We start from the raw sequence: 17,748 nt of genomic DNA, 5'->3' as shown, positions 1-17,748 counted from the left end.
CACCGGCTCCTCCAACACAAACACTACATATAAAAAAAAAAAAAACCTTCCCCATGACCACAGATGGAGTGATGTGATCACCCTCTGGCCCTCGTCTCTCTCCATAACATCCTCTTACCCCCCCAGTCAGATTAGGGATTAGGTTCCATATAGCGGGTTTCTCTCCATCTCACATGCCTCCTGGGTCCATGGGTTACAACTAGAGCTTTTGGTTGCAGACGTACAGAAAGTCATCCAAACCGATGGTTCACATCATTTCATGAGGACGCGCCGAGTCAAAACAATGATAGCTGGTCAGCCAGATGTCTCACTGGTTATTATCTGAATCAATCACTATATTGTTTTATACAATGGGAGGAGACCACCGACCTCAGCCTCAACTGCGGGCGCAGATGTGTTTCGCTGCGCGGCTCCTAATCCCCACACAAAAGGCCAAAGGGGGACACGCAGATAATCCAGGGTTCTCCTCCAAGAGCTACAACGCCACCCGGAAGACGATCAGATTCTAAACAGGGTCCACACGCTTGACGTGATTTAGAACGGGTGGTAAAGAGCTTATTTAAGAGGCTGCGTGACTGCTTCTTAAGGCGGGGTGAAGGTAGCGGAGATGCAGTTTCTCAGCTTTTGAGTGTTTGAAGGCACGGCGTAGCCAGCTTTCCTTTATGGATTCAGATGGTTTATTTAGCATACGATACTGCAGGTACGCAGTGATATTATGAGTTTGTTGGAAACCTCAGTGGAAGCCGTACAGACTTCTGTGCAATTAAAAAGAAAGTACATCTGCCTCTTGGTCGTATCAAACTGGAGGTGGTGGGTTTAATACCGGCTCAGGAAAAGATCACCTTGTCTAAAAGGAAAAAGAAAAGCAATCAGGACACCAACCTCATACAAAACAGTTTATTCGACAGTGTCCAGGTCCAAGTACCAACAGACCCCATACAAAAGAAACAAAAAAACAATGCTACAAACTTCCAAACAGAACTTTCAGCTACACAAAACGTTTTAAAAATACATTACCATTAACACAAAGAAGTATCGATTAAAGATAATATATGTAAGGGGGGGGAGGGGTATGGAGTTCCTGTCCAATTTAAGTGATATTACATAACCAGCCTGGTAAGGTGTTGAATGGGAAAGTGGGTCACTGTGAATGAGAGCGGGAGTGAATGATTACCTTTGTGTGTGTGTGTGTGTGTGTGTGTGTGTGTGTGTGAGAGTGTGTGTGAGTGGGAGAGAGAAAAAAAATAAAAATAAAGAGGGCAACAGTAATGCAGCAGTCATGTGGGCTGGGGGGGGGGGGGGGTATCCAGAGGGAGGCAGAGGTAGCACATAGCAAGAGACAGATTTCTAAAGAGGTAGCTAGCGGATGAACGAGGAAGAGGTAGCAGAGAGCATAGAGGGGGAGGAAGGGGGGGGCACATTAAAACAACCTCTTTTTTTGGTGGTCTAATGAGTCATTAGCTGGGAAAGTTCAGATTACCTTTTCTCCAGAGCACCTTAACAGTGAGATACAGCAAAATACCAAATATCTGCTGGTTCCATCTTTAAATCTCAAGAATAAACGATTACATTTTCTATAAAGCAAAATAGGGCAGATTACATTCCCAATTAATATTTTTTTTCAGTCAAAATAAAAGAAAAACGGGGGGGGGGATACATTATCATCAACACCTAAAAACAAGAAAGAAGTCAACACGCTGAGGAAGATTGCGTTCTGATGTTTCAGTTGAGTCAGCGTCTACCTCTCTAACGGCTGTGTGAAGGTCAGCAGGAGGGTGTGTGTGTGTGTGTGTGTGTGTGTGTGTGCACATCCTCCAGTGTGAGCCTCAGCTTGCCTGTGTTACATTGCTGTGGTTGTTGTGCGGCAGAAGGAACGTTTGCGCCTCTCATAATCAGATCTTAAGTATTTTTTTACTTATTGTCAACATATCCAGTCAAATAAACTAAATCAACCATGAACTGATTCCTCAGATTATTTAACACCCAAAAACATACTCAAGGAAATCCCAAACTATGCTAGTTCACTAGTTTCAGAAATATCTGACGCACAAAGTGAACCGTTATGAATCCCCCCCGTCATGAACACACACACACACACACACACACACACACCGAGAACTACAGTGTATCACAGAGGAGCGAGAGGTAGATACTCTACTAGACACGGACAAGCTGTGTGTGTGTGTGTGTGTTAACGCTCGAGTTGCTCAGCACAAACACACACATGTCTGACCTCAGTAGCTCCTCGTAGTGTTTGGCTTGCAGAAAGAGGAGGTGCATGTTTTTTTTGGTGAAGAAAGAGGGGAGGGGGGGGTACAGTGTCATTTAAAAACAGCATTGGAAAGAGAAAGAAAAGGGAGACAGACAGTTTTTTATATTTGTTCTCTCTCCTTGTTGTGTTTTCTGTACATGAAGTCTTTCTCTCCAGCCTCCATCCGGCCCAACAGAGCAGGAAACAGTGTTCATTACTGGACGACCCTTGCCGCTGTGCCCTGAGAGGAGGTCTTTGTGTGTGTGCGCGTGTGTGTGTGTGGAAATTGGGTTACCATTGCCACAGAACCCTGAGTGTGTGAGTGTGTCTGATGATTACGTGTACTGTAGTTTTGAGGGAGACATGTTGAGCCAGTGGCAAAGGTCATCAAAAAAAGGGGTCCAGAGATTGAGTTAGTTTTGTGTGCACGTATGTGTGCGTGTGTGTGTGTGTGTCTTAGTTGTCAGCCACTCGTCCACTCGCCGGCGCTGGAGGTCCCACAGGAAGTGGAGGTACCGCTTCAGCCTGTGCAGCCGGTGGGCCCGGATCTGGAAAGAGAGGAGAAGCGCTTAATGAGGTTGAGGAGATTCCTAGATGGTTTCCAACCTGGAAATCCGGAGTAGAGACGCTACTTATTCGACATTCGCTGTAACATGAAGCACCGACAGGTTCAATCCACCATTTGTAAAGTGTGCATTAGCTCCGAGGTTCACTAAAGGTGAGATGGGATTCATTTAGTGCTATTCAGCTCAACTGCCAAAATTCTGAGGGTTAGTTATCAGAGTCCCTCGTATGAACAATTACCAAGAGAAATGGCTGTCATTGGACGATCAATAAGATTGTTTAGGTCTCGTTTTATCTATACTAGATGCTATGGAAACGTTCAATGCCGTTTCTTAGATAAAAACAGGTCACAACAACCCCTTTAAATCAGACACAAACGTTAGAACATCCTCACCACCAACATAACATGAGGCAGAAAGCGATGCACTTACACATGCCGTTGGGAGCTCCAGGATGGCGGGGGGGCATCATGGGAGCCATGCCTCCAGGAGGGGGGCCGCCAGAAGGCGGGCCGGACATCATGCGTCCCGGCATAGGCTGGCCCGGTCCCATTGGTCCTGTGTAACAATACGTTTTATATCATAAATATATACATGTGAGGGGTTTTTTTGTGTCTCATTACAAAACTGTCAGAAAGCCACTGTGTGATTCTGTCTCTCACCTGTCTGTCCTGGGTGGTGGGGGCCCATGGGGTGGTGGCCCATCGGCGGGTATCCGGGGTGCATGGAGGCACCGGGAGGCGGCCCACCGTGGTGGGGCGGGGGCCCTCCGGGGTGCATGCCTGACGGAGGAGGTCCGGATCCAGGAGCCTGCCCCTGCCCCTGCCCTTGAGCCTGGGCGGCTGCGGCTGCAGCGGCGGCGGCTTGCTGCTCCATCTGCTGCCTCGCCTTCATCTCGGCGTATTTGAGCTGCTCCATGTGGAAGGCCTGGCGCTCGGTGAGCAGCTGCTGCCGCTGCAGCTCCAACTGCAGGAAGAGAGACGAAGGGCCCGTTAGGACGGACACTGAGGACGCCATTTGGCTCCTGACCTGCGGAGCCTCGGAGACTCGCTTTTTAAAAACGGCTTCTTTGCAGCCCTGTGTGGATCTTTGTTTTTCGTGAGAGGTTCAGTGCTTTACAGCCCATGGAAGCAGCAGGCTTTTTCATGCACTATTTACGGCTGTGAAACTGGGCTGCACTCCCCATGCCTCCGCCGTGGAAAACACGTCTCCGGGAGTGTCCAGAGCCACGAGACACATGAGACACATAAAACACACACAAACAAACAGCTTCCCCCTAAAGAGGCAGGTGACGGTTTGCTCCGACGCTTCGCTCTGGGTAATGTGCTCTGCTCCACAAAGAATGGACTGTGTGTGTGTGCTCTTTGGTCCCTGGGAGGGGGGGGTGGGCGGTCAGTGGCCAACATCGGCCCACAACCTCCAGATTTCCACTGGCTGCTTATTTTACTTATTATTATTTTAAGGAGTCATTGGTTTTTATTCCAAGCCTCATCATTCTGAACCACAAATGTAATTTATACTCTATTTATACTCCTTTCAAAAAGGGTCCTGGAAGGGCTTCTCACTACAGATCACCTTTCATCATTTCATTATATTTCATTATTAATGACAGCAGAAAACCTTTACGAGGTGTGTAAATTTTTTTTTTAAATTCATATTGGAACTAATGAAGCTGTCCACATGTAACATTAAGGATCATAAGATTCTTTGACTTACGGCCTCTTTCTCTCGGTCCATGATGGTCTCCAGCTCCTCGAAGTGCCTCAGTTTGATCTCCAGCTTCTTCATCTGGGTCTCCACCAGCAGAGCCACCAGAGACTTGATCTTCCTCTCCTCCACGGCTGCCAAGTGCTGAGAGGATCAAGTGAGGAGATTAAATATCTGATCGATGTCCAATGACTTTTAGCTCATTGAGTTAAAACACAAGAGTATATTTACTGTTCCACATGTGCAATAAGGAGAAAAGGAGAATGAGGTTTCCAGTCGAAAATAACCTGCAAAATGGCCATGAATCCCGACAGATTGTCAGTGATGCTTCGGACGCGTCTCACCTTGGCCTTGGTGGCGGCCGATGCCAAAGCGGCGGCGGCCGCCGTGGCGATGTTGCCCTCTCCGATGTCGTGCTCCAGTTTCTTCCTCTTTTCTTCACCCTCGTCCGTGGCCGCCTTCTCCTCCTTCTCCTTCTCCTGCTCCGGGGACGACGTCTCCCTCTCCCCATCCTTGTCTTTGTCTGACAGGGACAGACATTTAACTCATTAAGCACCAAAAAGTCCTCCTGGAATCCTGCCACTTTTTACAGTACATGTATGTTGAAGGGATTCTACACGCTGAAGTTTACAATGTTTTTCAGCAATTAGTGGTTGACTAGAAGAGCTGAACCGCTGAGAATAGGGGATAGAATCCCTTGTGTGTGTGGAACGCCTTGAGTTCCATCATGAGTGTCCCGGGTTACCTGCTGCAGCAGCCTTTGCCTCCGCTCCATCCTCGTTGTCCTCCTCGCGCTCCGACGTCTCCGACCCCTCCTTCTTCACCTTATCCGCAGCCTCCGTCTTGTCGCTCTTCTCTGCGGACTCGCTGGGCTTCTCGGCCTCGTCCTTCAGCTCAGCCTGAATGTCCAGAACAGAAGCACAATGTTAGGTGGGCTGGTGTCGGCGCCACGAGGGGGAAAACGTCTAAAGCCACAGATTTCATCAACATGTAGGATACTTTAAAAAAAAAGTACCAATATTTGTTATACCTTATCTGCCTGCTGGGAGTCTGTGTCAGTTTCCATCTTCTCTGGCTCTGGGGCTTCTGCAAACCACAGTGGAGAGGAGCATTAGCATTGTGTCAAACTAAGACCAAATCAGCCTACATTTTCATCACAACGGTTTATTCCTCCATGAACTTGCTCATACTGGCAAAAAGAAGGTGAAATGGCCTTCGTGCACATTCAGACCGAAAGGAACTACGGAGCAAATCCGTTGAAATCATTTAAAACAAATAACTGGACTGAGGAGAACGCCATCCAAAAACTAAAGTAAGACATTCAAGACAGGAATTACCGGTCAGAGGCATCTGAAGCGCCACAGGACAGACTGAGCGCACAGATGTACATGTGTACGTTTGAGTGTTAAACTGTGTCACGGATGCACTCGAGCGTGCGGTAAGGGTTTGAATATTGATTTTGTGTGCGGGTGCTTCAGGCCAAATGAGGCACTGAGTCGGGAGGTGGGTATTAATGCAGGTGGGAGAGTGAGAGTGAACGGAGAAGTTAAAGAGCATGAAGTCAAGAAAGCATTGGGCAAAATATAGAGAGAGATAAGCACACGTTAGAGGGAGATGACCCAGTTTTCTCCTCCCCCTCCCCATCTGCCGCCACTGTTTTAATCCACACGTCACCCCCTGCTGGTAAAAGCTGACATGTGCATGGTATTCAAATGTCATCTGCTAAATATGCATGCAAAGAAAGACCATCATTTATATTCAAAGAGTGAGGACAAGCAAGGATAATCCCATGTACACAGCAGGCACACCTCTCCCTGCCACATTTACAAACTCTACCATCTACTGCCCTCCAGTGGTCACTAGGGGTGGAGTCCCGATTCTAGGATGCATCGCGATGACAAGGTGAATGATTTCTGTGCATTTAGGTACAAGAGCTACAGAAGGTAAAGTGATCACGCCACACGCCACAATACATTAGAGAAGGATTTACATTTTCTAATGTTTATGTACTGAGGTGTTTAATAATATTTAAAAATAAACTGTTTGTAGGACTAGTTCAGACTGCTTGTATTAATCGACAAAAAAGAAGAAAAAAAAAATGTTCATGTACATTGAGAATTGTTGACCGGTTAAGATTTCGATCTCACGTCACAATACTAACAAAACTAACAAATCACATGGAAATAAAATTCCATTCGCAAGCAACACCACCACAAACTTCTAAGGGGGAGACTTCCAGTTTCTACCTTTCCCAAAGTTCTGCTCACCAGTCTTCTCTGGTTCTTCGGGGGCGGTGCCAGCGATGCCGCTGCTCTCCAGGCCGAACGCGGGGTCCACCTTGCCGGTGCTCCGGGCCGCCTCCTGCACCTTCTTCACGTGAGCCTCCACCAGCTCAGCCGGCACCTCCTCACGCACACGAGAGAACTCCTCTGCAGACAGAGAAGACATTTGTTTCAATGATTCAGGCCTGAAGCTCAATGTTTACATAGACATTTCTATTTGTTTGGATTATTGCATTTATTACATATTCCAATTTCACCCTGTGCCATGTTCTTTAGTTTTGTGATTTCAATAATCTCCTGTGTTTGTTAATGTGGGAGAGAAGCCGTCGCATCTAACCCTATCCTTGCTACAAAGGATTTAAAGTAAAAACTTGTTTTAGTTACAGAAGAGCTTAATCCAGTATGTAAAATCTAAAATCAAAGACCACACAGCTTTGACTTTACAGTTCTGTCCGTTCTCACCTAAAGCTGCGCGAGCGGCAGCAGACGCCACTCTGGGGTCAACCACAGAGGCCAGGAAGGCCACGGTGCTCATGACGGGGTTTCCAGACTGGCTGAAGGGGATGGGCTGGTAGGCCAGAGGGCCCAGGGAGGCCTCGGTGCTTTCCATGTACGGGTCCTCAATGGGAAGGCGCAGGAAGTGCAAGATGCACTCGTCCTGGGTGCGTGAACCGATGTGCTCAGACACTTTGTTCCAGTCGTCTTTAAACATCTCCAGAGCCTGGAAGAGTCAACGGATGTGAAGATACATTCAACCATGATGTCTTGGAAGTGTGCGCGAGATTTATGAACAAAAGATATGCAAAATCATAAAGGCAACAGGTTTAAGGGGTCGCAAGGCAGAAGATGATGGGAGAGAGAATTCAGAAGGGAGGTAAAGCATGTGTAAAAAGGTACCAAGAGAAAGTCAAATTGAGAAAGGAAATAATGGAATAAAAAAAGCACAAAAAATGCTTAAGGAAGAAGAGGAGGGAATAGAAGGGAAGAGTTATGAGAGAATAATAAAACCCATAAATGATGGAACTTTAAGATGGACAACAAATGCATGAACTGTGTTTCCATCAGTCTTTAAAGCAGTCACCCATATTTACACCGCGTTTCTTTCCTCACCTCCAGCAGCAGAAGAGTCTCTTGCTCGGTCCAATCCCTTGTGGAGTTGACGGTCTTACCCTGTAGGGAACCAGAACCAAATGATCGCCTTAAGAATGACAGGAACATGAACTAGCAGTATCATTTTTGTTGTGGAAAACACATCACGGCTTGTGAATTGAGTCATGTGCAGACCTTGAGGTTTTTCTTGTTGTAGAGGTCGGAGCGAAGGCCGAAGTTCTGCAGGTCGATGGACTTGTCTTTGACTTTGTCTGCGAAGTTGGGCATTGGCTGTTGGGGGGGAATCTAGAGAGATGAAACACAGCACACGAGCAAAGATGTTTTTACATGGCTCTTATTTCCATTACTGAGGTTTTTGGTAGGTTTTCTAAATAAAGCGGCTCATACAAACATTAGAAAACAATGGAATCCAGAGAACAAAATAAATGCTACATTACAGTGAATCTGATTTTCATACGTGTTCCCCTCTCTCTCTCTCCATCTTGTATATCTTAAGTTGGACTTACCGGTGGGGGTCTGTGGTTCAGAGGCATGAGGCCAGATGGCGTGTCAGCCAGCACGGTGAAGTGGGGAGTGGGTGGGGGACCCATGGGTAACGGGCGACTCTCAGAGTCCACCTGGTAGTTCACCAAACCCCACTGCTCCAAGAATGCATGAACCCTGCAAAAGAGGATTGATGCGCTTTCATCTTCGGCATGCAGATCATCCGGAAAAGATCCCACTATAGAAAAAAGGGATACGACAGAATACTGAAGTACGCTCACCTCATGATGGCACAGACATCCCCAGTCAGGTTCCTGCGGCACGAGGTGGAGGTGAGGTACTCCTGAGGGTTTAGCCGATATGTGTCGATCATGAAGTTGCGGTAGGCCAGGTATCTGTTGGTAAGAAAGAGATGAGCGTCACAGGAAACGTATCGCTTTGGGTCGGCAGCAACACATCGTACATCGAGTCCCATGTAAGTGTTTGTGGTTTCATGTAACCTGCAACTGTGTGTGTGTGTGTGTGTGTGTGTATAAGCTCACATCTCCGGAGTTTTGGACTTGTTCTTCCCGTTGAAGAACTCGGGCAGCGCTCTTCTCTCAATCTCATGGATGCTATCAGGACGAGGAAGACAGATTAAACGGAGTCAAGGAACTGGTTTTATGATCAATGTATGAAAAGAGGGAATTGGCTCCTTAGTTTCTTAACAACTGTGTAGCTGCTGTTCAAAAGGCGCCATAATAATGATCTTTGGGGATATCAGTCTCGACTGAACCTTAAATACAGCTACTTCTAAGATATGTATATTCCAAATATAACTTTTCAAATGCTTTGACCTTTAAGCCTAAAACAAATGAATGTACAACATCAAAGCACACAACATTTCACCATCACATTTACACATAATAGATAAAATGTGAGGGTGTATTCTCACTTACCAGTTGTAGTCAAACCAGGCTCCGTAGCTCGGGATGATGATGTGGTGAGTCTGTTCAGTCACGTTGTCCTCGCTGGAGTCCATCAGTCGGTTCACTTCCGCTTTGCCCTGCTCCTCATCATCCTGCAGAGACAGAAATACAGAGAGAGAGAGAGAGAGAAGAAAAATACACAGAGAGAGACAGAGGGACCGGTCAGCATGGTGAGCAGCCAACACTGTTGGGAGGAACCAAGTGATGCCAATTTAAAAACAAAGTGTAGAAAAAATAAGATGATGCGGATCTGACAGTATTTAAAGAGAGGTGGGAACATGGTCTGCATAATACAATATGAACCAAGAACCAGGTTTGGAGGGAAAAAAACAGGCCATTTGCATGAGGAAAACACAGCTTATTTCTGGCCAAATCATTTTTTTAAGCTAAAATCCAGTGTGCCAAAAACAAAAACTTGTGGAGGTTGACATATTGTTAAGTGAGTAACTGGTCGGTAGGCAAACAGTCATCAGGAAGTCTGCGTGGTCGATCATCTCACCTTTCCACCAGACAACACAGAGTCGTCCTCCATGTCATCTAGAAAAAGCAAAAACAGATTTTGGTTAAGAGACATCACTGCATTTCTTTCATGAATTCACGACTGATGATTCAGATATTCATACGCACCCAAATCAGCCACATTGCCTCCTTTTACCGGAGTGCTCTCACTGTCTTTCTTTGAATTTGCTGGGTACAAAAAAAAGAACAGACTTTTCTTTTTAATATCTGAAAGGATAACCCAGCTGTGGGCTTGGGAGACATTAACCGGCACTCTGGTTAGCAAAAGAGGACACTTTAATAGACATGGGGGTGCATGGGAGTGGGGCATCACAGGTGGGACTTTTTAAAGAGCAGAGGAAAATCTGAGTCTTCCCTAGAATTGAAAATCATCAAAACTTTCCATGTCAGTACACATGACTATAACGTAACAAGGTGCCCCTTTTGATTAATATTCTCGCCACGTACCGTTCTTGGACACACCTCCCTCCTCCATGCTGGCACCAGCTGAGGAGTCGTCCATGTCCTTGGTCATGTCCTCCTCCGTGTCTTCCTCCTCGCCTCTGTGGCCCCGGCGCTTCCAGTGAGGCCCCTGGTTCCTGACACCAGGGAGTCGCGAGTCAGATAAATGTCACTGGATTTAGTTGGTATGGCAGGCTCAGACTCTCCAAACACACACTGAGCATCGAGCACCTTTACGGTTTCCCTGCTTCAGCCGAGCAGATCATAACGTCAGCGGCACACAGGACTGAAAGTCAATGTTAACTTTGACAGCGGCTTTAGTTCATCATCTATTTTCAGGTTCCAGTGCATACACATTCAAAAAGGTTATGACAGGTTTTGTTCTACATTTTTGTTCTTGCCACTACTCCAATGAAACACCCTTTAGGAACATTCACTAAAACCTACATAGACAAGCCGTTTAAGGAAATAACCCGACTGCTTGATTTCATTGACTACAACTCAAATTATTTGCGGTACATTAAAAAGTGGTCTCCTTACCCCTTCTTTCCTCCCTTCTTGCGGGACTCGGCGGGGGTGCTCGGCGGCGAGGGGGAGCGCCTCCTCTTCTTGCTAGCGGAGTTGGCCTTGCGCTCCTTGCGATCGGGTGTACGGGAAGACTGATCAGACAAACCCCGTGCAGCGCAGGGAGCGAGGGATGGAGGATGAGAGAAAGAGCCGCAGAATGAGAGGATGGAACGGTTGCACACACAAGGAGGGGAAGCAGTGGGAGAACAACGGAGGGGAAAGAGGGAAGGGTGGGGTGGGGTGGGGGGAAGATGTTGTGGAGGTGGAGGAGACGACCAGGGTTTCCGTACGCCGCCATTAATGCGCTCTCAAATAAAGCTTATTGGTCGCTCAAAACTTGACTCGTCCCACGAGGTGAAACATTTCTCTGCCTTAAATGACATCAAAACCAGTAGCATGTAAACTGCTTTGGGCCATTATGAATGATGTAAAACTGGGACTCAAACAGGCTTCTGCTCAGCCTTAAATGGGTCGGGAGCATAAAATGCATTGATGTCAGCAGAAACCCTGACTACTTTAGTGAGGTGACGAAGAACAGACCAAAAAGAGAACTCTCTTTAATGGATTCTTCACATGGCTTTCGGATTACAATCAAGTCTATTGTAGTTTACCGACTTTTTATAAAAACCTGGCACAGACGTAAACAGAAACCCTGATAGGTGACAAAGAGTGAGGAAAGGTTTGGAAAGGATGGGCAACTAACAAACAAAGAGGCCAGACGCAGCGGAAGTAGACGCACAGAACACATGCAACAAAGACACGAGCCGCCTGCCAATCCATCGTCCATGGTTGGTTATTATCATGTGGTACACAATCGGGAAAAGCTGTGGCTGATATTTAATAAACAACGAGGCCCGACTGTTGATCGAGGCCTAGAAAACTTTCACAACCCGGATTTTCTGGGAGTGAAAAACACACACAAGCAGAATAGCTACCTCTTCCTCCTTGGGGAAGATCTTCTGGCGGAAGCTGACCGGCTTCTTGTTGTCATCCACCTCATAGTCTTCTTCATTCATCCACTCGTTGAAGGAGTCAGTGTCTAGAACCCACTTGGCATGGACCTGAGGGGGAGAATTGTTCATGAATCATCTCTTCACACCAGGATTTTTCTTCATTGTTTCACCCCAAAAAAAAAAAACAGAACTCACGGTTAACAAATTCCTTTTCTCTTTTGACAATAGCCCCAAATATCAGAAAGGATTAAAGGATTTTTTGACAAAGCCCAGAATCCACAACCAGGGCTCCCTGAATGCTGATCGGACCAAGTGGCGACGCCTCGGTACTGCGCGCTCTCGTACCTTTTCTGTTCTTTTTTTGTTTGTCTCGTTTCCAGCTCCCCATCTCTGATCACATTCAGCGGGGAAGACGTTTTAAACCTCCGTCAATACACTGGTCAAACTTTTTCACAGGATCAGAAATCTTTTAGTTGGAGGCGCAGCGGCTCCAAACCGCCCTCCCGGCAGAGCATCTGGCGAAAGTCCGCTCTCTGGCAAACAAGATTGATGAACTGCTGCTTCTAAATAAATCAAACTCTGACGTTAGCTGATCTGCGGCCCTCTGCCTCACTGAAACCTGGCTTAGTGATTACATCCCAGACAGCGCACTACATCTGCCGAGCTTCATGCTCTGAGGGAGGCGGAATCTGCTTTTATCTACAAAAAGGTTGGTGTACAGATGTCACAGTGTTAAAATAAGTCATGCAGCCCTCACTTGGAAACACTTTTCATAGACTGCAAACCATTGTATTCACCGTAAGAGTTTTCCTCATTCATTCTGGTCGGTGTTTACATTCCTCCACAGGCCTGTGTGAGTGAGGCGCTCAAACACCTGGCTGAGCAGATCACCGACACGGAGCACAAACACCCTGCTCATTGTTCTTGGGGACTTTAAACAGAGCAAACCTCAGCAAAGAATTGCCAAAATACAGACAACATGTTAAGTGTAACAAAAACACACTGGACCACTGCTACACTGAACTAAAAGCGCAGTCCCCCGTGCAGCTTTGGGACTCTGACCACTGTCTCGTCACTCTTCTCCCAACCTACAGGTTATTAAATTAAAATCTACAAAGCTTATGGTGAAGACTGTAAAGAGACGGACTAACGATGCAAAGATGGAGGTACAATCCCACTTTGCCTCCACTGATCGGAGTGTTTTTGAGGCTGCTGCTGCTACAGACCTGGATGGGCTCACAGACACTGTGAAATCTTATATCAGTTTTTATGAGGACATGCGTGTGCCGACTAAAGCCTTTCACACACACACACAACAACAATAAACCCTGGTTCACTGAAGACGCACTGAAAAGGAGGCCTAAAGAGGTCGGGCCAGGATCCTGTACAACCAGGCCAGAACCTCACTGAGGAGGGAGATCAAGGTAGCCAAGAAGAGCTACACTAAAAAAACTGGAGACAAGTTTTTCACCCAACAACCCCTGGTCAGTCCGGAGAGGCCTGGAAGTGGCTGTAAAATCTGTCTGTTTTGATTTAAAGATAAAGTTCCTTCTATTGTGCTCCTCATTGCTCACCTTCCACGGTCTGTCGGCGCTGGGTGGGTCCTCCACGTCTGCCTCCACCTCACTGACCGACACCCAGGTATCATAGCTGAGAGAGTGAAAGAAACAGCCACGGCTCAGGGATGAGAACAACATTAATGCACTGACAGAACTGTGTTTTAGTTTAGGATGCAGCATAAGAGAGATTATGTTATTGAAAAAAAGAAATCATTTTATCTCTGAAATAAATTATTTGTCACTTGCAATAGTCACTAAAATGTCTGTAGAGTTTTCTAATGCGCAGCTTCTCTCAGTTTGCAAAAAATGACAAATAAAACAAATAACATTCCTCGAAGCAAAAGCACTGTTTACAATAATTATCCAAGGAACTCTGATAAAAATAAATAAATTCTGATGAAATTACTCTTAATAACTAGAAGACATGGGAAAATGTGCCTGTTTTACTCCTGTCAGAGAAACCAACTATAATCATAAAGAAATAAGACAAAAACAAGGTGAACGATGAAAATAAGTCAGTGAGTATTAAGAGTGGAAGTGAGCATCTTTACCCCCCCACCCCCTGCACTCACCTGTCTGGGGAGAAACCCCAGTGAACCAGCACCTGCTTGTCTTTCCTCAGGACAGGACGAAGCCACTCTTCTGCAACACACACAAACCAATGCTGACATGTACACATTGACCGACTGAACTAATTTTAGTTTTACTCCAACATGTTATCATGACGAGTTATATATTTCCTATTCCTTTTCTGTGAGGATGACGACCTGGAGGGCTACAAACAAAATGCAGTATGAAGAAGAATCTAAAAGACGAGTGAAGGTGTGACCAACAGAAAAACAAACGGACACTACCTCTTCCTTTGTATATTTCAGAGACATTGTGAATAGTGCTTTTATCAGTTAACTATAACGTTGGCTAAGCAGATAAAAGGGTAGTAGAGTAGCTTAGCCTCCTATATCTCTTTTTTAACTGTACGTAGCTAGTTAGCTAGCGAGTGCCTGCCTGCGGGTCGGTCTGTCTTGATGGCCTCATTTGTATCGATGCAACCTCATCTTCAAGACCCTTGCATCGGTTTTATTGAACTAATCTGAGATTCAGACACTTCAACCCTACCTTCTTCTTGTTGGGATGGAGTGGGGTAAATGTGGTGTGTGGCTTTTGATTTGTCGTCGGTAATGGAGCCCTGAGGTCAGAGAGTGGAGAAAATAAGGAATTACAACCAAAGAGAAGGATACAGCGTGGTTTGCCATTAGAAAGAGGCCTTCACCAGTTCACCGATGAATAATATAATAGTCTAGTTTGAGGTAGAAGTTTTAGGCTCACCTGATGCCTTTTGACGATGTCTTTGAGCTTACTGGCTTGTTTCTGCTCAATGTCTGGCAACAGGAACACGGTAGGTCGCGTCAAACAGTTGTTCTAAACAGAAACATTAAAAATGTCAGTAAAGCACTATTACTGCTCATCTATAAATGATACGTGCCGCTTGGTTAAAGTGACATGTCATTGGTAGTTAATATATTTACAAGATTAGAGAAAAAGGAGTTTAAAAAATGCAGATTACTGTGAGTTAACTAAAAAAAGTTAATGTCAGCCGTTATGACTAGTGAGAAGTACTTTCTGTTGGTGCAGAATCCTTCCAATAGCCATCAAACATTCATATAATATAGAAACATACGTATAGAAAATCTATAAATTGCAGCAGGCATTTTAATTTGGGACAATGAACAGTTCATCAAAGCCACAGCATGTGTCTGGAAAAGGTGTGCGGTACCTGGACCAAGTTCTTCTCTACATTCAAGAACATTTCCACATTCCTGTCCATCCGGGAAGGATTTTGCAGGTCAAATCTACGCCTGAGAAGGGTCAACGAAAAAAGAGCCAGACATTTAATATGAGGTGATGAGGATGCAGCAGTAAAGTACAAATAATAATAAGTAAAATGCAGACTTTTTTAAAAACAACATTGGGAATATGCAAGAGCCTCTTTGTCGCGACAATAAAAAGTGACGACCATGTGAATGTTAAAGTAATGTTCAACACCTGTTTCTGTGGAAGGTGCCAGAAGTCAACTCACCATCCCTGCTCGCTCTTGAACTTGTAGACTGACCCCAAGATGTGACAGAGAGCGCCACCTGCTTTGAAATCCAGGAAACACTTGGCCTAAAGATGGAAGAGTTGCAGTGAGGATGGGACATGTCAGCACACAGAGTTCGTTAGCTAGGAATTGTATTGATACTGTGAAATATTCTAAATGCATTTGTTCTTTGCTTACAGGTAGCTTTGTTAGAGCAGGGTTGTTGACCCTGCGTCCAAATGCGTCTTCCTGGAACTGCAGCAGCTGGACCACCAGACCCGCCAAGGATTTGCTGGAGGGGGAGTCATTCTGGACAGACTGGGAGCAGACCGTATGAAAACAGTTACTAAAACACGGGCCAGTAAAACATGCAACAAAGATCACATTAATTAAAAATGAAAAAAACAAGAATCTTCCAAAGGAAAAACTAACTCATACCATGTTTCTATGCAACAATATGTATCCTTTATGCTGGGGTTATTTTTTATAGAAATTGAAAAAGTGATTTTCACTAAATACCATTTGTATCCTGTTACGAACTTAAAAATGTGTTTCTTAATTAAATGAAATAATAAAAGGTTTTCGGTGCCTTTTGTTGACATGTGTAAAGTCCAAGATATTCTGATGAATATTGTGGAAAATTGTACCAAATATCTTCCCAAAAAATGTCATTGGGTTCTTTAAAAAATGGGAATTATACTACACAGAACAAAACTGTTTAAGGGTGTAAAAGTTGAGAACTTGCAGCGTCCTAAAAAAAGATTTAGGCAGTTTGCTTTTCAAAAGACAAGCTATCTACCGAATCTTCCACACACTCCCCTCCTCTAGGCATAGAGCTACAACACAGCATAGGAATACCGTGATAAAAGCTGTGGCTTTGAGAAAATAGGACAAGGCATATCAAAACATGGAAAATGGCTCACACAGGCCATGCGTTATTTATAACAAGGACGATGTCAAGGATACCCACTACCAGCCCTTAAAAGAAAATCATAATGAGCCGTTTTGGATACAGTGATGTCATATAAACAAACTCAAGCATTTGGGTAAGCATGTTTACATGTTCACTTTCTGGTGTGTAAAAAAGAAAAAAAAAAGATTTATCCCCATCTTAATTTATTGTAACGTTATTTTATTTTACTTCAATACTATCAACCAACGCGTGTGAGTGTGTTTCAAAGAGATCATGAAGGGACAACCATTCTTTGTTTGAATAACTTAGTGGAAGCTGAAGTCTGCTGTTGCTGTTGTGTTGACAAAACGCAACGCCGCTCACTCCTTCGCACGAAATACAAGCGTGTTTGCAAAAACGAGCAAAGAGGGTCCTAACTTCCTGACAACAACGTAACGGAGCAAATTAAAAAACCAAACCAAGATCATATTTTGTTTTAGTGTGATTCGATTGCACGGTGTCCCTCGACTAACATTTAATTAACGAAGCCTTCTTTGGGCCTATTTCCCCCCCATATGCTTATACGGAAATTTCTCAAAGATGATATCAATTGAGAGAAGATGACAACACAAACGGAACCCCATCCGTGGCCTTGACGTCCATCTACCTCTCGTTGGTTAACACCTACGACCCGCGGTGTGTTATTATTAACGGCATCGAAGTGGCGGTTGACTAACGTTAGCTAACGGGGCGCTAGCCAAAAGATAAACAGCTTTACCAAAGTCAGAGCGTGTGTATTCTGGTAGTTGCGAACCAGAAAACGTACTGAACTGGGCTTCAGCTTTCACTAACGTACACACGTAACGGTGTGTATAAGCGGCCTAACGTTAAACTATGGCGTCAGTGGGTTTTTGTGTGGCAGCAGCTAACGTTAGCTTGGATAGCAGCGCCCCATTGTGCCAGCGGGACGCGGGCCGTCATAGAAAATGAATGGAGACCCAGCGAAGCTAAAGCTAGCTCACCTTCTTGTAGTGCTTCCCGATCCACTGCCGCACCGTCTCGAACTGGGATATGGTCTCCGAACTCTCCCAGAATTTCGTAGAAGGACCGCCGTCCTTCTTTCGTCCCACTGCGGTTCCGCCGCCGACCGGGCCGGTGGCCGGTCCGCCTGAGGCCGTTCCGCCTGCCGTTGTCGCCGCCGTCGCCATTGTGTGTTTTGTCCGCTGCGTTGTCTTTCTCCTCCACGGCGTCGCTCACCATGCAAGTTTTCGAATGATTTTGCGCAGGCGCAAAGGTGTCAATATTAAAGTATCGCGGGGTCTTGATGCCAGAGGCCTGATGGGAAATGTAGGCTCTCTTAAAGGACAGGTCTCTCA

The 17,748-nt window shown here is 45.6% G+C and overlaps 1 protein-coding gene across 3 annotated transcripts; it reads right to left on the bottom strand.

Moving 5' to 3' along the window:
• Nucleotides 1-882: 882 nt before the first annotated feature.
• Nucleotides 883-17,638, bottom strand: smarcc1a (SWI/SNF related, matrix associated, actin dependent regulator of chromatin, subfamily c, member 1a). 3 transcript variants are annotated; one of them, XM_037454755.2, is made up of 28 exons: nucleotides 17,395-17,638; nucleotides 15,679-15,798; nucleotides 15,481-15,566; nucleotides 15,178-15,259; nucleotides 14,730-14,822; nucleotides 14,520-14,589; nucleotides 13,976-14,045; nucleotides 13,419-13,494; nucleotides 11,827-11,952; nucleotides 10,865-10,983; nucleotides 10,331-10,461; nucleotides 9,992-10,051; nucleotides 9,864-9,901; nucleotides 9,335-9,456; nucleotides 8,939-9,010; nucleotides 8,678-8,791; nucleotides 8,420-8,573; nucleotides 8,088-8,198; nucleotides 7,914-7,973; nucleotides 7,266-7,524; nucleotides 6,768-6,950; nucleotides 5,552-5,607; nucleotides 5,267-5,420; nucleotides 4,866-5,044; nucleotides 4,531-4,665; nucleotides 3,477-3,780; nucleotides 3,247-3,372; nucleotides 883-2,799 (listed from the first exon to the last, which is right to left on the bottom strand). In XM_037454755.2, the coding sequence occupies exons 1-28, from the start codon at nucleotides 17,578-17,580 to the stop codon at nucleotides 2,708-2,710; spliced, it is 3,378 nt and encodes a 1,125-aa protein (XP_037310652.2). In that variant the 5' UTR covers nucleotides 17,581-17,638; the 3' UTR covers nucleotides 883-2,707. The 3 variants fall into 3 exon arrangements, with proteins under 3 accessions (XP_037310652.2, XP_037310653.2, XP_037310654.2); XM_037454756.2 differs by having other exon boundaries at nucleotides 6,789-6,950; XM_037454757.2 differs by having other exon boundaries at nucleotides 10,865-10,959.
• Nucleotides 17,639-17,748: the final 110 nt, after the last annotated feature.

This window comes from Pungitius pungitius, chromosome 11 (assembly GCF_949316345.1).
Source record: "Pungitius pungitius chromosome 11, fPunPun2.1, whole genome shotgun sequence".
In the NCBI taxonomy this organism is placed as follows: Eukaryota; Metazoa; Chordata; class Actinopteri; order Perciformes; family Gasterosteidae; genus Pungitius; species Pungitius pungitius.
The sequence above is the reverse complement of the archived record's forward strand: the minus strand, read 5'-3'. Positions and strand labels throughout refer to the sequence as shown.